The 27,153-nt window shown below is 42.5% G+C and overlaps 1 protein-coding gene across 2 annotated transcripts in view; it reads left to right on the top strand.

Moving 5' to 3' along the window:
- The window catches only part of Grin2a (glutamate ionotropic receptor NMDA type subunit 2A), a 363,152-nt gene that overhangs the window by 254,569 nt on the left and 81,430 nt on the right, over positions 1–27,153 (top strand). For both annotated transcript variants that reach the window (XM_074059492.1, XM_074059493.1), the window contains exon 6: positions 22,586–22,791. In XM_074059492.1, coding sequence (XP_073915593.1) covers positions 22,586–22,791 — 206 coding nt within the window. The remainder of the gene's footprint in view (positions 1–22,585; positions 22,792–27,153) is intronic.

Raw genomic sequence — 27,153 nt, 5'->3', positions numbered from 1 at the left:
ACTGATCGACACATAGAAGATAATCAATAAATGCCAGCTCCAATCAGAATTAATTTTATCCTCCGGTTATAGAGAGAAGTTGGAAGCTACATGAATTGAATGACTTGCCCAAGGTCATTTCATGGTGAAGACAGAATTGGAGCCCATGCAGTATTACGGTAGAGCTGGAGTCAACCATGATGTCCACCTTTCACCTCTACCCAACTCAGAAAGCCAGTGTGATAAGGAAGCAGTCTGAGGGTGACTGAGGCACGATAAGTTGGCAGACAGTATAAATGTGAGACAAAAGCTGCATCCTTGAGAGTTTGCCATTGCTATCAATTATGAAAATGAGTGAATAGATGATTTAAATGATCTCAGATGAGTAAATTATTCAAAGAGCCTCTCAGTCACAAGTATTTCTAGAAACTCCTGGACAGATGAAAACCATTTATATTTTCTGACAGGGTCATCAACTAATCTGGGTGATAGAGGCATTCAAAGACCTGAATGTCTATGATAGAAGTAGGGGAGAGAAAGAGAGAGAGAGAGAGAGAGGTAGAGAGGAGGAGGAGGAAGACGAGGAGGAGGAGGAAGAGGAGGAGGAGGAGAGAAAGAGAGAGAGAGAGAGAGGAAGAGAGAGAAAGATTGAGAGTGAATGACAGACAGTTTTATATGGCACTTATTTTTGTGAGAATAATTTGCCTTGGAAGTTGAGTGGAGAGTACCCAGCCCTTTAATTGAACTCACTATTACTCTTTAGGATAAGTAACTGTAACCATGACTGTTTATGTGATTGAACTGTTTGTCCTTCCATCTGCCCATCCACCCAGCCAGTTATCCAATGACCAATCATTTCATAAATCACCCATTCTTCAACCCACTTGCCCAACCATCACTCACCCATCCATGTGGTCATCTATTCACTCTTGAACCACCCCCCCATCCACTGTTTAACCTGTTACTGATTACCTACTCTCTTCCAGACCTATAGTAGGCACTAGAGAAACAGAGATCAATAACACCGTGTCCTTGCCTTCAGGGCATTCTCACAGTCTATTGAGAGAGACAGAGAAGGGACTCATTATTCCCAACAGAGTGAGATGAATGCTAGTAGAAGAAGGCACTGTGTCACTAACGTCAATCTGGGTTCTGATAGGGGATGAGAAAAGGCTTCTGGACCGTATCCAGAAGGTTGAAGAAGAGTCATTTGAAGGTGGGGGTCCTCTGTCCCATTGTATCAACTGAGTCGCAAACATGAAAGGATCCTTGATATTTTTCTTCATTTCCCAGCTCATTTGGGTATCAGTGACCGGATTGCTTCTCTATCCCTCCTTCCCCACCAGACTTCAAATGTTGGCTATGCAGACCAACCTGCTCCCTTGTTCTTACCACTTTCTCTGTCTCTGTCAGCTTCTGCGATTTCCCCATTTGCATGCTGATGATGCAGATAAGGAAGACATTTGTCCTGGAGAAAAGAGACAGAAAAGTGAGATGCTCCATCACAGCAATCTGCTTCTGTCAGTGGCTCTGTCAGGCTGTTGCCTGTGGCTGCAGTAAGGTTTCCTTATCTGAGCCTTTGGCAGCAGAAGTAACCTCCCACCCACCTTGTTTTTCCTGGCATTAGAGTCTGGCTTGAGCCAGTGGGAAAGAGCGATTCAGAGGGATTGAATACTTCAGTGTTGTGGGAGACTTAATGTTTTTTTTTTTAGACTCCAAATACAAGGGAATTGACTACTTAATATCATGAGGTAGTTCCCATATTTTATAAAACAGCATCAATAATAATGATGATAATTATTGTGCCCTAATTATGATCTAGGGGCTTTATAGTCAATACATTGATCACTTTTTAATAAATATTTTGGATAAATAGCACCCCCCACACACAAATACACCTCAGTCACATATGTGGAGACTGAGGCTCTGGGGTGATTAGTGACTTGCCCAAGATGACAGAGCAAGTATGATACAAAGTGTAGACTTCAACACAGCTCTGTCAGACTCCAGTGTCCATTTTGTTTCTGTGATACCATTGGTAAAAATGGGGTTTCTTTGCATATTAGCAATGAAGGTCATCAGCCTTTAATTATGAAAACCATGTTGGGAGTCCCCAGTTCCTGCATGGTGGACTTGCTCCAGTGTTTGCAAGAAGGACTATAACAGGTAAGAGATTTCCTACTGAACCACATGTTTCTTCCTGTGCTCAGCTCAGAGCATCCCACTGAGCTGTATGCAAATGGGCCTCCTAATCAGTCTTGCATCTTCCTGTAAAGCCAATCAGCATCCCTCTGCAAAGCTGAGGATGTAAATCAGTCCCACCCCTGCAGGGGAAACTGCTCCTTCATCATCGCTTATTACTTCACCATATGGTCTGCTATCTATCCATTGTCTTTTGAAGATGGTCTTAAAACTCATCATATGGATAGAGTTCTTAGAGTCCATATTGCTTCCATTTGAATCATAATCCTTCAAATTGGAAAAACTGAGTGGATTTGTTGAAGAATGAAAGAGTAGGGACTGAACCATCTGGATTTTCTCCATATAGAAAAAGACTCCACTGGAGACACATATGAAGAATAAACCAAAGTTAGGAAAAGACAAGTGAATCAGCTTTTACGCCTTGAAGGGAGTGGCAGAAATCAATGGCCTCTGTCTTGTGCTGTGTTTAAGTTTGAAGTTGCAACCATCTGAGTCAGATATTGATTGATTTCCACCATGCTGGCTTCTATGTGGGTCAGCAGATCATAGCTGGTGACATATTTTTTCTTTCCATGATTGAAGTGTCCTTGAAGAAATCAGAACAGGCAGATTTGAGGTAGAAAAGGAGGCAGGCAAGAGTCAGTTTTGGTGATAGACTCCTGACAATCATGCTTTAAGTAGCAAAAGCAGGGGCACTTAACAGGTGAGGACCCCTAATTTCAGAGAGGATAAGCGAACTGTTCAGAGTTCCTCCACAGATATTGTGCAGGTCTCACTTCACTCATAGCATTCAAGTTGGTAAATTAAATCCACACAGCAAGATTTGAGCTTCATTACCAATATGGCACCCGAGGCTTTGCATTCAGGAATTCTCATCTCATTGAAAATGGATGAAGATGAAAAAATATAGGTGGGAATTCCATCCAGTTATGCTATAAACCAATGAGGATTAAAGTTGGAGACAGGATGTGTGTAATCCAGAGCGGCAATTCCTAAATGAACATCAAGAAAGAGGTGGGCATTGTGACCAGCAGAAATGGCCAGAGCTCTTGTCTCTTGCTTCATTGAGTATGTGGTGATCAGTAACGGAACCATTTTTGTTTGGGGGGGGTGATTTTGATAAGCATTTATAGGGTTAAGTTTGATCACAGGTCACACTCAGTTCTGAGATGCAGGCCAATCTAGAAAGACCATCATTCTTTGTATCTCTTGGGCAACAAGTGCCTGTGTCTATGTGGTGGGGCTGTGGTACTGTTCCTTCCAACTGGGTTGGAACTATAATTGTCTCCACTTTATAAATGGGAAAGCGAAGGAACAGAGAACAAGCTACCTTTCAATAATCTGACTAGATTTTGACCTTCTGTGTGTCTGACTGTAAAGCCTGTGCCTTGACCTCTAAGCTCTACTTCCTCCTCTAACAAATTTTACATGGCAGATGAAATCACCTGCAGGAAGATAATTCGCATTGGAAACACATGGGGTTTGATTTTCCTGTGCAATCCCTCACAATAAAAACAAAATGCCTAAGAGTTTTCAAGTTCTGACTCCATTGCAGGCCCCGAGCCAAGCACATCCTGTTCACTACATTGCTAAACAGTCGCTCCTATAATCAGTTTTACTTTATAGTTAAGAAACATGAGGATCAGAGACATGAATTAATTGAAATATGGCCACCCAGCCACTTCATAGCTTGTGTGGATTATAAATAATTTATGTAAAACATCTAGCAGAGAGTATGGGTCCTAGTAGAAAGAAGGGCTTAATAAATGAAGACTATTATGCATGCAAAGTGCAATCTAGATTTTTAAATGACAATTATTAGGGCTGTTTGTTTTCTTCCTTTATCCTTTTTTTTTTTTTTTTCCACTTTGAATGGATTTCTGGAAGCCTGCTGACAGCATTCTTTTTGCTCACAGGGGCAGGTTTTAGAGTCTAAAGACAAGCACCCAGGGATCGTTGGCCATTTGTTTCCTCTGCCTCCCATGCAATAGGATGAATGTTGAAACACATACAATTAAGCAAGTCCTGGCCAGAAAACTACTTTTGGTATTTCACATATTTGCTATGTCTTCTGGGCCAAGTTACTGAGTGAATATCACTTTATTTCTTTGAAAAATTACAGTAATTTCTCCCGTGTTACCTTTATTTGACTCTGCCTGGAAGGTCAAATGAAATGCTATATTAACAGTAAGTTGAAACCCATAAAGGGCTTATGAACTTTGGGATTTTTATATCATTATCCACATAATGACAGGCAGGTTTCTAATCATGATTTTTTTTTTCCAATGCCTGTCTTCTGAATTTTTTTTTCAATTTCTTTTCATCTTTTTCCAATACATCTTCTAACTGAACACTAACAAGTCTATGAGTAAGGATCCAAGAACAGTTGGGTTACATTTATAGTTATGAATTTAATGATAATGCATTAATTGTGCAGAACCTCAAACTAGCAAGTAAAAATAAAAATAACTTCCAGGCCGTTGGATTTATTGGCAGAACTAAAATAACATCAGGATGCTTTTGGCAGGACCTTCTTCTCTGTGCACAGAATTATATTAATAGGCAGTATCAGCTCTATCTAAAATAGAGAGCAGTGAGTGAAAACCAGATCTATCTCCCCTTAGAGGAAAAAAAAGAAAGTGCTGTTTTGGAAGACAAGCCCTGAGCCTGGAATTCTAATCAACCAATGCCTTGCTGCACCTTGGTCTGAAGTTACATTTAGGAATCAACATTGACCTTGACATTGAAGGTGGGGAAGAACCTTGACTGTGAATGCTTACTGTTGAGTGGGCATCTCGCTGGATGGCTCACTTAGAACAGTTAATAGGATTCTCCCAGGAGCACTGTAGATTATGAAACACTTCATACTGATCAGACAGTGACTATATAGAAGGTGCCATGTAACTACCTTGCAGTCATTTTTATTTAATTCTTACAAGAATCATAGATGTGATTACTCTTCTTGTGCCAAGAAACTGGAGGCCAGGAGGTACAGTTAGCCAAGGTCACACAGCTGATAAACCCCACAGGTAGTTGTGTAGGCTCAGGTTCAGCCAACTCCAAAATCCACATTATTTTCAGAGGCTATTATCACAAGAGCACAATTAAAGTTGATCATTGACTGCAGAAAGGTAGTAGTTATGGTAGCCCTATTGGTCCAGTCATTCAGTAACTTGTTTACTTGATAACCATTTAGATCCTTGGGCTTGGTGCAAGGTATTCAAAATCAAACAGAACCCTGTTCCCACCCTCTACGAACTTGCCAGGACTGACAGATGAGTATGTGGCTACCTACATGGGCTTGGTGAGTAATCAAAGAGGAGGCAGTTTTGTGGGACCTGGGATTGCTATGCTGCCCTCTACATTGGGTTCTGAAGGACAAATAAGAGGGAGGCCAGAAGTGAGTGAGCCGGGGTTTTCTGAGGAGTGTATGTTGAAACCTGGCACTGATTGAGGAGCTTCGTGTACTCACAAGTCTGTGATTAGTGCTGTGTGATTCATGAGTTGATGTGAGGCAGGGGTGCAATCAGAAGCTGGCTATCAGAAATGAGGCTGGCATGATTGCAATGAGACAGAAAGGCCCAACAAGGGGGCCTTTCAGAAAGGGGGTGGGTCATGTAGACCATGGAATCTTCACCTTCTTCTAGCTGTAGGAGGGCACCAGCACAAGGAATTAAGCAGGACTGTGGATTGATCAGATAGCAGAGATATTCAAATCAATAGCTTGGGCTGCTGCTTACAGAATGGACTAAACACACAAACAATCCCAAATCAGAATAAGCCATTGAGAAGTTGAAGTTACTACAGTGGTGGCCATGAGCTGGACAGTGAAAAATATTCAAATAGAATAGTTGATGATTGATTCAATATACATAGGGAGTGGAGGGAGAGATTTCTAGCACTTGGATTTCAAACACTCACATTTTGCAGATGGGACGAGGCTTCTCAAAGCCTGTTGGGATTGAGGATCTTTGGATGCAGCAGAGAGGAGCTGGGGGAAGACAGTCAGATCTAGGTGCTGTCAACACAGAGATGATACCTGAAGACCAGGGAGGAGAAGGAGCCTCAGCGTGGTCATCTGGGAGCAGTGGGAGGGTAGAGACAGGCTCAGAAAGAAGCACTTGTATCAGCCAAGGGGTGGAAAATAGCTAAGTAAGGGCAGGATCCTAAGAGCCTACGGCAGATGGGATGGATTCCAATGTCAGATACAATGGGAGCTTTTGAGTACCTGTTAGACTTAATGAGGACAGAAGCCCTGGATATCTGAGGGGGGCCAATTTCAGAGGAGAAGTGAGTGCAGAATTGGATTGTTCAGAGTCCAAGGGGTGGGATTTATGTTAAGCTAGAGAAGATAAGTCTCTTTCATATTGAATAAGAAGGGAAAGAAGACACGTGCAGAGGCAGGTAAGGTTGTGGATTATGTGGGTTGTCTGTCTAATCTGAAATAAGAGACAGATTCATCAACTGGGAAGGAGGATGGAGCTGGCAGTCCTGCAGTCTTGTGGGCAGGTGTGAGGTTTGAAATAGTTTCTAGGGATAAGGGAGATGCAATTCGGAAAAGAGAGAAAGATTTCCAGCTAGAGAGGGAGTCCTTAGATTTGAAATGACATTCAGCATGTGATTACATGTGGTGTTTCACACCTGTACTTGGTGGTTTACAGGTGAGGAACCGTTTGGACTGACTTGAGAGTTGGGGGTATCAGTGTCAAGTGGGTGTGACAGGAGGACAAAATGGGGACAAGACAGCTGTGGGTATGAAAAAAGTCTGTTGATGTGATTCTTGGTTAGGATGGGGAAGGATTAGAAACATGAAGAATTATTGGGAGAAAAGAGAGGGTTCAGGGTCCAGGGGCCAAAATGATGTTGGAGAAGAGACATGAAAATATCCAAGTGAGACTACGGATTTTCTTACTCAAGCAATTCTAAGTGAATTTATTGTATGGGAATGGGTGGCTAAAGTAGATGGGAGATGGTCAGTGGAAAGATGGTTAAAAAAAATGTAACCTTTAATTTTAACCAAAGAGTCTGACAAATATGGATGTGTTTATCCATTATTTGAAAGTAGGACAAGTCCAAAATATTCTAGGAATGATAAATAGCAGCCATATGTGAATAAAATCACCAATATTATTCCCAGGTGTTGAGTCAATCATTAAAGGACCCCAAGGTCAATTGTAAATTTGAATTCAAATATAACCAAATTCCATGCACCCATTGGGATTTTAGCCCAACATCTAAGGGCCTCTGTAATCCTCCCTCAATGTATCCCTTTATTGCTTTCCCCCTCCCCCACATTATAAATAGTGGGGTTCATCAGGGCTGGACAAATTTCCTGTTTCACAAACGAGCTCTTTAAGCTCCATTTCAAAGCTTTTGTTCACACTGTTCCCTCAACCTGCAAGTCCCTTCTCTCTGCTCTGATTTTCCAACTACTTTGTAGACTCCACAACTCCCATTGGTCACCACCTTTCACAGCTTCTTCCTTCTTTATCAAATCTACTCTCTCTTCTGAGGCACTTATTTCACTTTTTACCCTTTAGCTCTTGTCATGTTCTACTTTATTGTATAAAATTCATTCTGAGGGCATTTTATTTCCTCTTCCTTATAACTGGATGGGTCCTTTACCAACTGAGACTGAGAGCAGGGGGTTGACAAAGTTGTGTAAAGAACCAGCTAGTCGATATTTTAGGCTTTGGGGGCCATACTGTCTCTACATCAAGTGCTCAATCCTGCCATCTTAGGATGAAAGCAAGTTTAGAGGACATAAAGGGATATAAACATGACTATATTCTATGGACATGAATTCGAATCACATATAATTATCATGTCATTGATATTATTTTTTCCCAATTTTTTTCAACCATTTAAAAATGGAACGCCCTTACTTAGCTCATGGGCATTGGTCTCCAGGCAGTAGTTTGCTGACCCCATGTTTAGAAGCCCTTCATGGTGTATGGCCAGTGTTAGAACAGCTAATGGCCCTAGTGGGCACTAAAAATGTGTTGAACAAATGAGCCCATGAATCAATGTCATCCAACCTTAAGTGACTGAATGCAAAGTGAGTAGTTTTACTTTTTGGTTTTAACAGAGTAATCAGGACTCTTGGTATTCTGCCTTTGACTACAGTTTGTGTGAATCTGAAACATATTGATTTAACAGAGGTGACAAAGGTCATAAACATAGTTGAACTTGAGCTTGGGTCTTTTGACTCCGAGTGTAGGTTTTTTTTTTTTTTTTCAACTGCTGAGTTTGTTGATATTACTTAGCAGGACATGCAATCCTGAGTAGAGCTGCTTGGTTGATCACCATGGTTCTCTTTCTTCTCAGTTGCTCCACCAGGCTCTGGAGTTGTTGATTCATGTCTGAGATGGGGATAATTGGTGCGGGTGAAATTGGCTATGTTTTCTGAAATAGCAAGTCTTATCTGTGCTATCCCAGGGGAATCCTCCTCTCCCCCACCGCCTTCTAATAACCATGTTTGTAACAGTGGGCAAAGCTGTGGTTAAGCTTATTACTGTTTCCTCACCATTAAATCTTCCGTTGGCTTTAGTATTTTAAAGGATCCTCTTGCTGGAATACTTTAGGGCTCACACAAGCCTGGGGCAAAGTAGGTTTGGGGCCAGAGCGAGCAAAGAAAAATGATTGTCAAAATACCATCTTATCTAAGGAGAATTGAAATTCCGATCAGTGCGCATTTCATCACAGCGATGGAGTTCACCCATGCGCAAGGACTTTGGTTAGTGTCCTTTAAACAACTAGCAGGGCCTCAGGCACCCACTCCTGGCTCACCCTTTTGTTTGGAAGGAGGAATGTGTCCATCTCAAAGATGGAAATTTATTAGTTTGCCCTAGATACAGAAGCACAGATGCCCATCAGAGAGCGGCAGCTGAGTTCCAAACACTTCAGCATTCACAACTCAGTGCCTTTTCATGGGTGAGGGAATGAAATGCTTTTCAACTGATCGATACCCCAGGTCCTATAACCTTATTTTTAAACTGCAGACACTGTCAACGAGGTTAACTTTGAATGTTCAGGGCCAAGATCCAAATGAAATTGGCTCTTTTTACATAATGCTGAACGCGGAGATCCATCAGCAGTGGGCCTGTTACATCCTTCAAGTCAAGTTTGATGCATTGAAGCCTTCTGCTTCCTTGGTCTGCAATTTGATTACCTGGACCTTATTTCCTTTTATAAATGGTTACATGCAGAGACTAAATTGTTGCCACTTTTTAAGGTTCATTTATTCTTCCCTTCCCTTCCCTTCCCTCTTTCCCTCCTTCCTTCCCTCCTTCCTTCTCTTCTTCCTTTCCCTCCCTCCCTCCCTCTTTCCCTCCCTCTTTCCTTCCTTCCTTCCTTCTTTCTTTCCTTCCTTCTTTCCTTCCTTCCTTCCTTCCTTCCTTCCTTCCTTCCTTCCTTCCTTCCTTCCTTCCTTCCTTCCTTTCTTCCTTCCTTCTTTCCTTCTCTCTCTCTCTCTCTCTTTCTCTCGGCAGTACTAGTGTTTGCACTTGACTTGAGCCACACCCTCAGCTCAAAGTTTTCATAAAAAAAAAATGCTGCCAAGGACAAATATGATATTGGTACTCAGTATCATAATTTTTGTGTGGTAAGAATGAGTTGATAATCCTCCCAAATCAAAGGTCCTCTCAGCTGTCATCCCAGGATGAGAACACATTTCTCTTGACCAATTTCTGATTTATTGGCATCTCTGCCAAGGGAACAGAGCTGCTAAATATTACCCAGGTAACTACTTCCCCAAAGAGTGATTTGCCTTCCAGATCGCAAAAGGCATTTCATTTATTTTACAATTGGAAACTATAGTTATCTTTAAAATTTACCCGGAAAAAGTACATTAGAAGGTCAAAAGAAAACCTTTACCATATTTCTAAATAGTTTTTGTGAAGGTGCTAAAAATAGCCAGTCATCACTGTTAATGGACAGCAGGCTGACCTCAGGTTAGTTCTCATTCAATGTTACGTGCATAGTCTCCCCCACTCCAACTCCTGGGTCTATGATGGTCCCATTGTAATTTGTGACTTCTCCTGAACTGGTTTTTTTGGAGCTACATGCATTCCAGTTTTTTTCTTTGATGCAGAAACCCTTCTGTTTGAATAACAGATGCAGCAATACAAGCAGAATTGTGTCCTCTTGATGCTCAGGATCTCAAACCCAGCCTGATTCCAAGGGAAGATGGTCTCCAGGCTTCTGAGGCCCTTATGTAATGTGCGGAGATTACTATGGAGTCGAAGAAGTCTAGTCAGCTGTCAGAGCCCTACTTACATTCCTCTTGCTTGAAATCCCCAAATTACCCAATTGTCACACAGTTCACATCTGAGCAGTTGATTCTGTCCCCTGATCTATTATTCTAACCACCTTTTGGATGTCCCTGTAGCAGTGGTGGAATTCACCCTAAGCTGCAAAGTGGGGCTCACTCACATCTGTGCTGTTAGGGGCTTTTTCTGTGGTGGAACCCAAGTCCTTAGAAGAATCAAGTCAGAGGCAAATGAGGAAATAAAACTGACACGCATGAAAGCAAACAGCATGACCATCTCAGGCTGCCTCTTCCCTCTGCCTTTACATAGGAACTACTACAGGGAAAGAAAACACTGTCCATCTCTATAAGAGATAGGTTATACACACAGAGAGCCAGAACCTAGGTGTTCCAACTCCAAGGCCATCGTACTGTCCCTTGCAGGGTGCTAATCACCCTCTTCCCAATTGATCTGAGCAATATTCCCACAGCACAGCAAATGGTTCATATTTGCCTTGAAACTTCCCAAAGCAAGTATGTCAACCTTGGGAATCAGTCAGTGGTAATGGCCCCAGGTTCTGAAGTCCCCCACAGCCCGAGTTCAGTTTCCAGGTCCCGTCACTAACTGTGTGATCTTGGGCAAGTCGATTAGGTTTTCCTGTTTTACAGTCATTAAAATGAGTATAATAACAGCTTTTTCCTTGCAGGATTATGAGGGCAAAAAGAGGAAGTGCCTGTTGAGGTGATCACAGTACCTCAAATAAATGCCAGTGACTATACGTATTAATTATTCAATAATTATTATTTCAGCCCGTGAAGGACTGACTGATACAGAAGTTACACAGTGAAGGACTCCCAGGAGAATGTTCAAAAAATTAATTAGTGATTATGAGAGAGCTGCCTTTTATTTTTCAAGTCTCTGATGTTGTATCATTCCAATGTAAATTCAAAGAGGAGGAAGAAAAACACTATTAACTGCTTAGCTAATTAGCAAAGCACATCACTTTTAAGTACACGCAAAGAATTAAAAGTAAAGCAAAGAAGTAGGACTTTTATCCATCCCCAGGGACCTGGGAACAGAGGAATTCTGGAGAACTGCAGATTATGCAGGAACTACTAAAGAAAATAGTGGCTCTTTCTTCCAAAGACTTTCACTTTTACATTTAAATTTTAAATCTGAACAAGCACTCAGTGGTTCTGCTGTTGACTGAGCCTCAAGAGGAGAACACACAGAGGTATGTGGGTTGTTCATGGAGAAGGAAGATCAAAACATGGTGCCATGAATGACCAGACCAGTATTGGGTTCTAAGACAGTCGATGCTGTTATCTGAAAAGATATTTAGATTATCCTGACAGCAGTTATTATCGGAGGCAAAAAGAAAAATGAGTGGCTCCAATGTGAGCTGTGTAACAATTAGGCAATTCTGAAATTTCAACTGAGAGGAATTTAATTAAGCTTCTAATAGCTGATTAAACTCATTTAGAGCTTCTGGCAACTGCTACTGGTTATGTAAGTGACCCAGGAAGAAAGATTTCCATCTTTTGCTTAAGCTGCATTTAAATCTGCCTGTGGTCAGAGCTAGAAACCTCCTGGTGCTTCTGACAATGGGCTCCTCAGACCACCCAGAGCAGAACAACCCAAGATGCTGGATGAAAATTCAGGATCCCACCCTCATCCTAGATGTACTGATTCTACCATTCCACAGGGCCAGGGGTCTGCATTCTTTTTTCTTTTTCTTTTTCGGTGCTCGGGTTAAACACCAGGTTTTGCACTTGCTAGGCAAGTGCTCTACCGCTTGGTGGCTTGTTCCTGCTCCCAATCCTTTTGCTTTGCAGCTCATTTTTCCGATAATGTCTTGCTAATTTTTCCCAGTTGGGCCTCAGACTGGGATCCTTCTTTCTCTGCCTCCCAAGTCACTGGGATTATAGGCATGTTTTACCACGCCTAGCCATAGGAGCCTGCATGCTTCTTAATCAGCCCCCTAGAAAGGGTTCTTACCCTTCAATCATTTTTTTTTGGCGGTGCTGGGATTTGAACTCAGGGCCTCATGCTTGTTAGGCAGGCTCTGCACCACTTGAGCATCACCTTCAATTCTTGCATTTAAGATGGTGCTTTCAAAGCAAGCCCCCATTTTACTTTTGTATGTGGAAAAGCAATTCCTGGTTTCCCTCTGCCCATGGTGTTGAAGACAAACTAGGTTTGACCCACACCTGCTTCTCAGCTGTAATTTCTTTGTAGAGGTTTGTTTGCATATGCCGTGCACAGGAAAACTCAGTTCCAAAGTGACATTTGGTTTCAGTGCACTTGCTGTCATAGATGAATTTTAAATCAGATATTTCTTAAAGAAAAAAAAAAAGCACACTGAACTCAACTGCACAGCACTCCAGCTACGGCACATTTCAACTTGATATCAAGCCATGGCAGTGGCTTAGACATCTTTGTTGTGGTTTTCCAATCAGTCAAGTTCAGATCTGTTGTGGGTACAGAGCGGCAACCCCAGACATAAAGTGACTCATTTGTAAACCTGCTTTCAGCTTGTGTGTCACGTGTGCAGAGGCGCGGAAGTGACACTAACTGTTGATGCTACTTATGCTAAATGTGGACGGCAAATCATTTCCCCTTTCCTTCACGGCTATTTGTCTCAGGTCCTTTGGAAGACTCTACAGATTTCAGGTGGAGAGAAATTGGCCTCCCGTTTGCTTTGTTTTTCCTCCTTAACTTCATCTTCCTGAAGAGTTAATTACTCATATTTTCTCCAGCTTGGAAGTAAATCATAGCCTATTATCCAGAGTGAAATGTTCTCTGATGTTTTGCACTATGAAGTGTTTGTTTTAAAGCCTGTTTCCCCTTTGGTGATGAAATCACACAGTGAGCTCATGGGGCCCCGTCAAGCTGGAGCACAGGCAGCGTGAACTTGGCTTCCATTGTCGCTTTTAATAAATTTCCTCTCTGATTTTTAATTTTGTAATCCTTATTGTCTTGTCTCCAAGGAGAGGAGCTGGATAAACAGACAATGTTCCTTTTTTAACTTTGAATTCCACGTCAAAATTGATGATACACCTCAGTTGGAATTGGACTTGATTCAGCAATATATTTTTTTTAATTTTTATTTTGTTCATATGTGCATACAATGTTTGGGTCATTTCTCTCTCCCTCCCTCCCTTACCTCCCTACCCCCTCGCTACCCAGCAGAAACTATTTTGCCCTTATCTCTAATTTTGTTGAAGAGAGAGTATAAGCCATAATAGGAAGGAAAAAGGGTTTTTGCTGGTTGAGATAAGGATAGCTATACAGGGAGTTGACTCACATTAATTTCCTGTGCGTGTGTGTTACCTTCTAGGTTAATTCTTTTTGATCTAACCTTTTCTCTAGTTCCTGGTCCCCTTTTCCTATTGGCCTCAGTTGCTTTTAAGGTATCTGCTTTAGTTTCTCTGCGTTAAGGGCAAAAAATGCTAGCTAATTTTTTAGGTGTCTTACCTATCCTCGCCCCTCCCTTGTGTGCTCCCGTTTTTATCATGTGCTCAAAGTCCAATCCCCTTGATGTGTTTGCCCTTGATCTAATGTCCACATATGAGGGAGAACATACGATTTTTGGTCTTTTGGGCCAGGCTAACCTCACTCAGAATGATGTTCTCCAATTCCACCCATTTACCAGCAAATGATAACATTTCATTCTTCATGGCTGCATAAAATTCCATTGTGTATAAATGCCACATTTTCTTAATCCATTTGTCAGTGGTGGGGCACCTTGGCTGTTTCCATAACTTGGCTATTCAGCAAATATTTTTTAAGTGCTGGTGGGTAAGCACTCTCCATCCAACATGGTCCCTTGGGTGTGGAAGACTGGGTCTTCAGAGTAGTGTACAGAGCCATAATTCAAGACAGATGAGCCCTTCTCTCTTCACCCTATACAATTGGGTGGCTTCTGTTGATTCTCCCACTTTGAGATCTCAGAAATTCATACCAATCTTACCACTGGCCCTCTGTCGGTCACGCAGAGTCGATCACCTGCCTACAAACCCATCGTGCTGCCTTCAGAATCTTTGTGTGGGAAGTAGCTCTTGGTTTCCTTAGAAAGTACGAAGCTCCCTTCTTCTGTAGCATACTGTGCTTACTCTCAGGACAGCATTTAACTCACTTTATTACTAGTGAACTTTAACTTCTTCTCTCCCACCATACCAGAAGCTCTGAGGACAGGGACAGTCCTCTCAGAAGATCATTCACCATTGCAGCTCCAGGGCCTCCTGCAGTGCCTGGCACACTGTGGATCGCCCAATGTATTTGTGCTGAGTTTGTGAATGAATGAGTAAAGGAAAAAGAGTGCGTTCTAGACTCAGAAAATGCAGAAATGAATTTCAGCTGGAGAATGAGACTTCTTGGGAGAAGTGGCATTTGAGTTGGGCCTCTGAAGAATGGGTTGGATTTCAGTAGGTAGAGATAAGAGACTTCCAGGCAGAAGACAAAGACTGCACAGGCAGTGAGGTGAGTTTTGTTCAGGGTCTATTTGGTGAAAAGGGCACGCACCGTACATTATAGCTTAGTATCTTGTGTGTGTGTGTGTGTGTGTGTGCACCCATGCACATGTGTGCGGAGATATGAGTGCTGACATGTGTCAGGCATGTGCATATGTCCATTGTGCATGATGCGAGGGCATGTTGTGAGTCTGAGTACACATGCACGTATCGTTTATGTGTAGCTGTGCAGGTTTATGTAGGTGAGGAAATGCTTACTGGTGAGTACATGCAGGCATAGGTGTATATGGTTTACTGTGAGAGTATGTATGAGTGTAAGACCGAGGGAATAAGAGGGGGAAAGTGGAAGAACAGAGTGGTGAGGTGGATTGGATCTATTTTGCAGAGGTGGTCTCAGTGGTAAAGGATTCTGTTCTGTATGCAGTATGAGTCAGGGAAGGATTTGAACAGAGGCAGATTCACAAGTATGGTATTTATGTGTTTTTAGGGGGTAACTTTGGAGATCAGAAGCCCACTTATGGAATTGTTAATTGTATCTTATAAGCATTTCATGAAGAGACCAAATAAGATCAAACATTCATATCCCTTTGAAAGAAGAGCCACACACATCTATTAACCCAAATTCCTCCATCCTTCTGCAGCCTCCATGACATCTCTGAATTTATCCAGACATGAAGGTGGTGTAGATACTGACTTGAGACATACAGTTTCTGGAGATAAAATTCTGTTCTGTGAAAATATTGTCTGAATATTTCAATAAGTAATCACTGCCCATTCACAAAGTACTTCCTAGGAGCTGAAGAGCGGTTAGCTTCCTAAAAGCCCTGTATTTAAATTGTACTAATAAGAACGGATAGAAAAATCATTACAAAGTTAATTTCCTGTTTTCATATTTCTTTCAGCAAAATCACTTTTCCCCATCAGAGGTCAATTATTTCTCTTTGTCCTCCAAACTTCAGTATATTTGCTGAAAACACTCAAAGGTTTATCACTAAAATTCAGTCTATTTTTAAGGTAAAGGGTTCCCCCCGCCCATACAGCCTCTGTGAGTGAATTGGGACTGTTTTTAAGTACAAAAAAAAATTCATACTGGAGATAAAACAATGTGCCCATAGCTTTTTCTTGTGAATAAGAGTGTACAAGAATCAAATAGTGCTAGGAGTGGTGGGTAACACATTTTAGGAGCCCAGTGATGGTCAGCTTTCCTCGTTGTAACAACTCAAGCAATGGCACCACTTTATTGCTCTTAGATTTCTGTTTATTTATTTTTTCCAAGTGTCTATTTTTAAAATATATTTTTATTAGGATATATTCATGATATAGAGGGGGATTCATAGTGACAATTCTGATTGGACTTATACTGTACATTATTCACATTGCCCCCATCGTCTCTCCCCCTCAGCTCCCTCCCCACCACACTTAAAGCAATTGCAAGAGGCTATTTAGTTCTGTTTCTCAGCTCAATATTCATTCCTGACAGCTTGCTCTGTCATGACCATTGTATCCTAAGAGTCCCAGGGAAGCCTCTCATTGGCTCAGCTTAAGTCACATGCACATTCCTGGGCCAATAACTGTGCCAAATAGAGTACATGGACCTGTTTCTGAAATTGGAGGCAGGCATCTCTTCAAAGGAAAATCAATATTCTGTAACAAAAAAACTGGGAAGTGGATGATGGACAGGCAAGACAGCATAAGGCTAGTAGCATCCAGTCAGTGCTTTTATGGAGTTAAAACATGAGATTAAATGAACTCTCCCTTTAATTTTTCTTACTTTTTTTTTTTTTTTGCAGTACGGAGGTTTGAACTCTGGGCCTCACACTTGCTAGGCAAATGACCACTTGAGCCACAACCCCAGCCCCTTTGCTTTAGCTATTTTTCAGATAAAATCTCACACTTTTTGCCCAGAGTCAGCCTTAGACTGTGAGCCTCCTGTCTCTGACTCCCAAGTCGCTGGGATTATAGGCATGAGCCACCATACCAAGCTGAACTTCCCTTTTATTTTTCCTCACTGATTTGAACAGTGATGAAATAGACACACATAAGGAGGTTGGTCATTTCTCTGTTGCTTTAGATATAGTAACTAATTGTTGCTTTAGATATAGTAACTAATTTAGTCATCTCAGCAATCCATTGAATTATGTGTTTATTATTAGATGATGAAACTGAGGTGAACAGACATTGAATAATTTACCTAAAAGCCATAGCTGGTGGGTAGTTAGCTAGGATTTGGAATTGAGGTGACTGGCTGGAGTTCACATTCTTGACAACTCTGCCACTCTATCTTTGTGAGAATACATTTGTTATTTTTTAAAAATTTTACACTTTTGAGTTCAGAAGATTTTGAATAGTTTAGAGTCTCATATTTATGGAAAAATAGCCAAGAAAGTACAGCATGTTCTCATTTATCTCACAACCAGTTCTCTAATTGTTAACATCTGACGTTGGTGTGGGATGTTTGTCACAATCGATGCACCAGTTGATACCTTATTATTAAAAGCCCATGCTTTGTTGAGATTTTCCTAGTTTTCATCTTTTTCTGTTCTGTCCTGGTATCTGACCCAGGACACCACATTTTATGTCAAATATCTGTTTAGACTTCTCTTTTCTGTTACAGTGTCTTAGACTTTCTTGTTTTTCAATGACCTTGACAGTTTTGAGGCACACGGGCCAAATGTCTTCTAGAATGCTCTTAAATTGAGATTTTTTTTTCGGATATGTTTTCTTATGGTTAAACCACATGTTATCACTTCATCGCAGTGATGCGTATTGTCAGAATGACTCACTGTAGTTGACGTGAGGTTGATGGATTTAATCATCTGGCTGAAGTAGTGTTGTTAGGCTTCTGCTTTGTAAATTAGTCTATATATCCCAACAAAACCCTTAACTCATTTCTCAAATGATTTAAAAGGAGTTTGGGGGTCAAATCTTGATTTTACCACTCTCAAGCCCTGTAGGCAAGTTCCTGAAACTCCATGCCTCAGTTTACTCATCTATGAAACAGAGATAATAAAAGTAGTGTGTTATTCATGGGTCTAGTTTTAGCATTGCATGGATTGATATTTAAAGTTCTCAGAACAGTAGAAACAGAATGACTTATTTTTGTCATCTCATCCAATCCTTACAACTTCATGAGATAGGCATCTTTAAAATATTAAGAACCCAAATTTCAAAGAGTGGTTTGTGCTGTAGGTTTTCATTGACGGAGTTTAATTCCCATGGTAACCATGATGGTGTGATCTGAGCAAGATCCTTCATCTCTTCCAACCTCGGTTTCTTCCTCATGCAAAGAGGATAATTACAGTTTATGGTAGTTCCCTACCACAGAGACTGTTGGAGGATTGAGTCACAAACATGAAAGCCCTCAGCACTCTTCCTGGAAACACATAGTAAAACCTCAACACATCTTAGCAATTTACTTTGCCATTGTCCAAAGTGCCATAGATGGGGCATGGCTGCGTCAAGACTTAAACTCATGCTTCCCTCAAGTGAATTAGAAAGAGTCAGCTTTCAGTGCAGCCTCCGCTCAGCGTGGAGAACTGCCAACAAAGATCCCTCTATTGATCTCAGTCTTTGAGATCACTGATCTCAGGCTTGGTTCTCGGAGCCCTCCTGTCACCTCTTCAGAGACAGGCACATCATTTGGCTATTCTTTGCTGTTCCTTCTCCCCAGACACAAGACTACCCCAACATATCCAGAATTAACCATCAATACAGGGATGCCAGCATTACCCTTCTTCCAGTTTTCTGTTCATTCCCTACCCTCTGGTTCTCTTCGGATTGCATAAACCTTTCACGTTTTTTCTACTCATTACCTTGATTTCAAATCTGGGAAGAGTTAGGAGAGCAACTTATCCCTGCACTTTGCATAGAATTTCAGATCTGAAGACCTTAAAGGTCACCTGGTCCTAAGCTCCTGTACTTCTGTTGTAGGTGAGAAGATGAAGACCCTAACCAAGAGGCCAAAAGGGAAGGGCGTGTCACAGTAGGAACTCAGGGCTTCACTCCCTTACTGGTACTTTTGCTACAAACATTTGTCATTTTTTCCTAACGAAAGCTTAATAAATGCTGAATTAGCAATAAAGTACCATCACAGAAAACTCCCTGTGAGCCAGGAACTGTGCATTCAGAGATGTTTGTTGTCATTGTATCACTTACAACATTCACAACCACACAGAAATTCATTTTATGGGTGAAGGAAGATGACCTGGCTTGTACGAGTCACACAGCTAAGGGCAGTGGCACGATTTGAACCTGCCCATCTGCACGTCTGATCACTAAGCCCATGATATTAATGATTTTGAAGACTTATTTCTCCCTGCACCAAGTGAGGGAGCGTGGGGAGGAGTTCTATAGCAATGCTGTTGATTCTTGAAATGTCACTGGGATCCATGCATGTTTCAGGTATATATTTCCAGTACGTAGGCTAATAGCACACATGGAAGTGTGTGGAAGGGGCAGGACCTCTCTGGGGCCTGTTTTTATAAGGACACTAACTCCATTCACAAGGGCTCCATCCTCATGACCTAATTAACTCCCCAAGACCCCAACTCCTAATCATATTGAAAGTTAGGTTTCAACACATGAATTCTAAAGTAGCAAAATATTCTGTCTTCGCAAATGCTTAGGTTAAATCATGACTCCTTAATAAGACCTCCAAGGTCTTGTATCACCTGTGTCCTGCCTGCCTGGAGTGCTGCCCCTTCCTTTGTCTCCCAGCAACCTTCCCCGCTCACCTCAGCTCATCCTGGGTTTTCAATCTTGGTGTAAGTGCCCCATCCTAGGGGAAACTCTCTCTGATTTCTTTCACTCATATGTTTTCTTAGACTCACATTTCATTTCCTCCTTCCAGTTTGCACAATGAATGTTGTATGTGATTATTTAACTCTTGTGTCTTCCTAGTTAGCATAAAAATTCCATGCAAGACAACCTTTTTACGCTACAGTATCCTTGGAGTTTAAATGGAGTGCTTCACACCTAGTGGCCAGTCAACAAATACTTAGGGAATGACTGAATCTCTCCTAAACTTGTCTACAAACATGGATTCAGTTATAGTCCCTCGGAAATACTAATACAGGAACCATGTCCGTTCCCCCCAATCTGGTATATACAATTTTGTAGTTGAGAATTTTGGTGTTAAAACGGGCTATGGAAGAGAAGCAGGTAAGAGCTCTCAGGGTCCAGGATGGTATTTACGCTGCAAGTTCAGTCCCTGATTAGTTCATGGCCATGTGCCTTCATTTTCCTTGGCTGACCCTTGCGTGCTTGCTTGGATGTGTCAGGAAGAGGACATTTAGGGAGTTACTGTACTCTGGGCACTAAGACACCTTTTTGACCTCTCTTTCCCCATAAGTCAACTTTGGCTTGCAACTTCTACCATGGTGTAGAGTGTGTGGTGTGGGCAATCATTACTAGAGATTCTGCTACCTAAATGTCTGCCTTAACTGGTGTTTTCTTGGGGCTTTAGGAACCATGTCTGTAAGGAAGGAAGAGCCTTGGACCTGTAGCTCGGTTACTGCCCTCAATAAACAGAAGCACTAAGTTCACAGTGGGAAAGCACCTTTGGTGTCGGACAGCCCCATGGTATATAACTCTGGTTCCACTGTGTGAGTTGGGACAAATCACATAACCTCTCTGTGCTCCAGTTCCCTGAATGGGGAAGTTGGGATGATAATCTTTACCATGTAAGATTTGGGGGATTAGACTAAAAGGGGATATGAGCACATTTTCTGACTATACAGATGTGTGCAAAGTGACCTTGTATCAAGGTCACTGCACAATTCTGGATTACCAGGGAAAGTGAGAATGATTTTACAGATAAGGTGATATTTGAGCTCTGTCTTCAACAGTCAAATAATAGCAAGTACCATGCCCGTTATGTGTCATGCTAGGTTTTGTGCTCTGTGTATTATCTACATTTTTGACTTATTCAGACCTCACTGTGGTCTTTTGAGGCATTGTACACGTGGAGAAAGTGAAGCTCAGAGAGGTTAAGTGACCTTCCCAAGGCTACTCAGCTGGAAGGTGAAGCCAGGACGAATGCTTAGTACTATGTGATATCAAAGCCATTCTCTTCTCCACTCCACTACTCAGCCTCTCTTGAAGGCTGTATTTGAATTTTCCAAGGTAAATGGAGAGGAAAGGTGTTGGTACAACATGTTCCAAAAGGAAAAGCATGTGACTCTTTTAATATACTTGCCTATGTCGTGTTACCGTTTGATCGCGTCCTGCAGCTGACCGAGAGCTCCAAGAAGGCTCCATTCTGTTGATGACACACAGTAGGTGTTCGATAAACCTATGCTGAATAATGAAAATCGTAATGGGCTCAATATTCTCCTGAGTCTGTGTTTTGCACCACAGTGTGCACAGATGAGCATGTGTGTGTGACCAAATCACTCGGCTGACCTTTGCACGTTAAAAAGGACACTGTCACCGAAGCTAGACAATTTTCTAATTAGCCACATGAGATGTTCCCTTACAGCCAGTAAAAACCTCCCAGTGCCAATGATGAGGTAATGCCAGAGAGGGAGGATTGTATTCTTTCCCTACCCCATCGTCCCGTGGTGCTCTGTGTGTCTGAATTCTCTTTAAGGGCTGGAGATTCATTTCTGGTGACACTTAAAGTTGCCCAAGGAGAGGTGAGTGGGTCACGTCAGCGCAGACAAGCCTGCACTTGGCACTTCAGCTTTCCAGACGAGGTGTTTTCCTTGAGATTGGTATTACAAATAAAGCAGTGACCTGTGGTGTCAGGCAATCGCACAGGAGGGGGAAGGAGAAAGTGCCACTTGGGGGCGGCCTTTTCCCAGTGCATATGTGAACAGTGCCAATACACTGTCAAATAAAATTAAGGTTCAAAACATACAGCCTTCAATTTGATTTCACTGAGATGCTGGTGGCTGCTGGGAGGGAATACAATCGATTCAATTTTAACGGGTCTTCGTGCGTGCTAAGCAGTAACGGTCTCCACTCGGTGTGGATTAATAGACGTTCACTTTAATTTGCGCCTTAGAGGAACCCTATCCGGGATGGAAATGAGACCCCAAATTCCATCACCAGCTCTGCCCTCCTGGCGTTGTCTCTTCCAGTGGTCCCTTTCTCTTCTTTGTTCTTGACTGTCCTTTAAAAAGAGGGCACGTTTTTATCTTTCTCCTTTTCATAGTCCCTCCTCTTTGCCTTGAGGAACAGTATGCAATGCCTACTCTGTGCAGGGCACTGTGCTTTTCCTACCCTGTCTTATTTGGTTGTCATACCATCATAGGAAGCAGGTGGAACCATGCTCATGTCACACATGAAGAGTTTACAGTTGTACAGATAGTAAGTGACAGATCTGGGCATTCAAATCCACACCTCTGTATCCTAAAAGTCTACGCTGTATCCTAAAAGTCCACAGAAACATCTGTGGCCCTGAATTTAGGCAGAGCATTGGAAATTCCTGGGAAGCCCCAAAAGTATTAGTGCTTGGGTATCACCCAAGCACTGCAGAAGGGTCTGGGGTGGGTGGGGAGCTGCCCAATAGTCTGTGCTCCCCCTTTCCGCAGTTTCCTTTGCAGGTAAGTGGAAGCATGTGTTGAGGTAGGTAGCAGAAAAGCCCGTGAGATTGACACATCCTCCCGTGCAGAAGGATTTGCCCTTTGAAAAGTCGGTGGTGCAAGAAAACACGGGTGTGTCTTTGTGTTTCTGACACAGGTGGGCAAGTGGGAGAACCAGACGCTGAGCCTGAGGCATGCCGTGTGGCCGAGGTACAAGTCCTTTTCTGACTGTGAGCCAGACGACAACCACCTGAGCATCGTCACCCTGGAGGAAGCCCCCTTCGTCATCGTGGAGGACATAGACCCGCTGACTGAGACCTGTGTGAGGAACACGGTACCCTGTCGCAAGTTTGTCAAAATCAAGTGAGTGCCCGGGATGCTGCTGGCCGAACGTGCACAATCCTTTTAAATAACTGTTAACAGTGCCTACAATTCGGTCATGGTGTGCGATATAAAACGGACCCCATCGCATAACAACAGACGAAGAGACTTCAGACACTGCCTAGAGACAGCCAGTGTGCGGTTAGTTAATTTCAACAGAAAGACTAGTTTGCCCATGGCAAAATGGAGTTACAGGAAAATTAAGAAACGTACCCAAAGCCATGCAGAAAGTGAATGGGAGAGGCGGGGCTCAAATCCGGTCCAGCTGACCTGGAAGCTGTGATGTGATTTTGACCATCATTTAAGTCTTTTCTCTTGTATGGTTGCCCCTTTCACCCTTCCTTCTCCTCCACTCTTCTTTCTTCCATACTTCCCAGATCCACACTTTCCAAGAATTTGAAGACTCTGTCTCTGTTTCAGGTGGTCACACCTTCCAAGTGACTTTTGGATGAGTTTCAGGTAGAAACTGAACTTCTGGTGCTTTCCTAGCCCTCCCCTCATGCATGCATTGCCGCATCTGTGTCATTTCCTTATTGAAGAAAGCAACCATTGTGGATTAAGGCTTCCCCTGGATGTATGAACCCTTTGGGGACACAGAAGTCTTCAAGTCCAAGGGCCTGATTTTTCCTAATGCAGATGGAAACAAAATACCACCGGTGTGGGACTCACAAAAGGGAAAGGCTTGCTGTTGGATGGAAATATGTTTTCTGGGTGTTTTTGATCACCCCCTCCCACCTGACCACTTCTAACTTGCTCTTTAAGTCTAGCCACTCTTTCCCCAAGTTGAGCTTAGCTCTGCCTCCTTCCACTGTAGGCACCCGGCTACTCTCCACCTCTGCCCTGATCACCTGTTTCTATTGTTGGACTGTCTTTCTCACTGGATGACAAGCTACCTAAATATAGAGAATGTGGATGTGGCTTATTAATCTTTGTACCCTCAATCATTAGTACAGAGCACAATGCACTGTGGTTTGCTGAATGACTACATAATGAATGGAAACTTACTCCCCCACTCCAGTATAAACTCCAACTTCAGTCATTACTGCCCAAAGTACAAGTTCCCAGGTCTTAGTGTTTGGGGTCAGGTACACATTTTGTTTTAAAAAATACATGATTGCTAAATGCATTATGAAAACACATTTTGTTCTGGAGAAAATTTTATGAAGAAGTTGTTGAAGTTAGTCTCTTTGGAGTTGAAATTCTGAGTAAATCATGAAAGAAATAAATATATCCCTTTTAAATAGGCCTTCCCCTCTCCAGTGCCCCCCTCTGTGGCTCCTACTTTCTTTGGTAAACAGTTCCCCAGGTGCACTGTCCCGCCCCATGGGATGAAAAGGAGGCACAGCATGCCAAAGAAAGGCAAGTAGGCTACTCCAATTTAGGGAAATGATGTTTTAACCATTTTTGTTGAATTCTCTTGCAGCTAAATGAAAAATAAAATTATGAAAATATAAGTGAATATATTTAAGTAAATACATAAATACACTCAAGCAGTTTGTGTGTTAAGAGGAGACATTGATGAACACAGGAGATAAAGATCCTGCAGTCAAGTGATGAACACAGCTGGAAACAAATCAGCCAATGAAGGGACAGGGCGCCTCCGTGCTGTGATAGACCTTGTGAAGGAGATAAATAAAGACGGTGTGATAAGAGAGTAAGCTGAGGTCTGTGAGGTACCCCAGCTCTCATGGCTAAGGTGTAAGGTGATGTATAAAGGAGAAGGAGCCAGATATGTGAGAGTCTGGGAGAAAAATCTCCAGGTAGAGGGGAGCAGCAGTTGCAAAGGCCCGGGGAAGAAAGAAGCTCAGCAAAGAGGGGAAACAAAAGGAAACCAGTGAGTGCAAGACAGCGATGAGCTGGAAGGCCATAGAGGTGAGAGTGTGGGAACGAACGAACGTTGTCCAAGGAGGTTCAGATCTGAGCAGATGTCCTTTGAGCAGAAGTTGGTCAGATGAAGAAAGCTGAGGTTTGTCTGGCACAAGGGAGAGAGCATAACTTCAGTGCAATGCCTCCTTTATAATCACAACGGCCTCTGTGTTTCACTGGGATCACGTGGGGCTTCTTGTGTTTCACAATCAATAAGAGGAATTTAAGTCTTTAACCTTGGAGCTGACAAAGAGTAGATCACCAGCTGTCACTCCCGTGTAATCCTAGCTACACAGGACACAGAGATCACGTGGATTGCTGTTCGAAGCCAACTGAGGCAAATAGTTTGAGAGACCCTGTTTTGAAAAAAAAAAATCACAATAAAAGGAAGGGGGCTGGTGGAGTAGAGTGGCTCAAGCAGTAAGAGCACCTGCCCAGCAAGTGTGAGGTCCTGAGTTCAAACCCCAGTACTGCCAAAAAAAAAAAAAAGTAGATTGTCAAGTCTGGAGTTGCATTAGTATGAAGGAAAATGAACCCAAATAAATTACTCTCTTTAAGAGAACATGCTTTTCTACTGAAGACTGTAAGCACCAAGTTCACGTTTTGGGGAGGTGGTAGCTTGGAGCTTTCTTTTTGCCACGTGGGAACATGAGAAGTCTGTGTGCCTGTGTGCTAGGTGAAATTAAAGTCTTTGACTTTTCTGAGATCAATAGAAAATTACTAGGATTCACTAATCCCAACATTATCCTGGATTAGGAAACCAAGTGTGAAGTCTTGCAGTAGGCAGAAAGATTTCTGCCAGTCAATGTGGCTGACTTTGTTTTCTTGGAAATACCCTCCAGGGAAAGCCCTTTGTTCCTCACTTCTTGAGTGGAGTTTTGAGGGCACACATTCATCTGAAAAGCAGGATGTGCTGAGGAATGATACATTTCTTCTGGCCTGTTAATCGGGTGCTAAAGAATGGAGAGAAATTATTTGGCCTGATTTGTAGGGAGAAATGGCCATCCTGTCAACTAAACTCCCAACTGTCATATTATTGAAGGGAAGGGAGGGAATTTATTTTTAACTGCTCATATGAGAAGTGCCTTTGATACTTAAAACTTAATCTAATTGCTTTATTGTACCCATTTCGGTGCCAAGTCAACATCCAGTTTCAAATATAAACTAGATCTCTGTCATTTTTATAATTCTAATTTGGATCTAATCCATTTCTTTCATGAGAGCCAAAGGAAAGAGAAGTTTGATAGTAACCAGCTAACCTCTCCTTGAGAAATTTATTAATCATTCTATTGATGACTGAATTGGATTTCAATTGCCCTGACAAAATACCTGAGGTCACCAACTGTATTTAACCTTCCCTGTCATCCTGCAAAGTAAGTTTCAGCCACTCTGTTTAGGAATGTGCAAACTGAGAGTCTAGGAGAGATGAGAGTTTCCTGGTTGGTAGGAGCCCGGGATCTGACCTGGATGGTTCACCCCACTGGCCTCACCAGGAAACCTTAGAGCCAGTAAACTGTACCTCTTATTCAGTGCCTTTCCCGTGTTCATGTTTGTGAGCCAGCTTTTCTTGTGGATGGTGGTAGACAGCTGAGAAAGTACCGTGGGTACCATTTCCAGGTGTCTGCACAGTTATGTCACACCCCTTCTGCACACTTAAGGGCTGGGGAAGGAACCAACAAAGGTTCTCAGTTAGAATCTGATCTGTTCTATGGTTTCCATAATAAGTGGAACTGGTGTGTTTGCTGCATACCTTTCACACCCTTGTCTTTAAGGCTAAATTGCCTAGCACAAAGGAGGAACTCAGTGGGTGCCTATTAGTAAAAATGCACGGTGCCCATGTGTATCTACAAATACCCATCATGGTCAGCAGATTCACTCACATGCTGGCTAAGGTTCCCAGAGAGACCAGAGATGGCCATATGTACTGCATATGATCCTGAATTTTAAATCTGGGGCATTTGTAACTTCTCTCTAAACTCCCCCAGGAATCCTGACCAGGTGAAGAAAGAGGCTGTGATAGGAGAAGAGAAGAAGGAGAGAGTGAGGGAGGTTCAAATGAGCAGAGGTGGGGAAGAGGCCTCAACGTGTGATGGACAGACAGCAGGAAGAGAAAGAGCAAATCTGATTTTGACACATATTTCAGAGCCACGTGTGCCAGTAAGGAAATGGTATCTGTAGGTGCCATAAACTCCGTGTACTTAGGATATATTTCCATCATATTTATGACAACTTAAACTCCATCCTAACCCCATCTGCTCTGGGTAATTGGAGGGATCAAGCAGGTATCTGTGGTCCTATGATTTCACAGCATTGAGTCCATCAACAATCATGTGTATATACAGATGGGGATTTCCACTACCCGTAAGCTGAGGGGTGAGAGTTAGAGCAGGTCACCCCGCCTCTATGCTGGAGAGTGAAGTCTCCATGGTGATTCGGTTAATGGACACAGGATGGTGGAGTAGAAGTGAGGAACAGGAT

Source organism: Castor canadensis, chromosome 17 (genome assembly GCF_047511655.1).
Source record: "Castor canadensis chromosome 17, mCasCan1.hap1v2, whole genome shotgun sequence".
NCBI lineage: Eukaryota > Metazoa > Chordata > Mammalia > Rodentia > Castoridae > Castor > Castor canadensis.
This window is presented reverse-complemented; position numbering and strand designations above follow the sequence as displayed.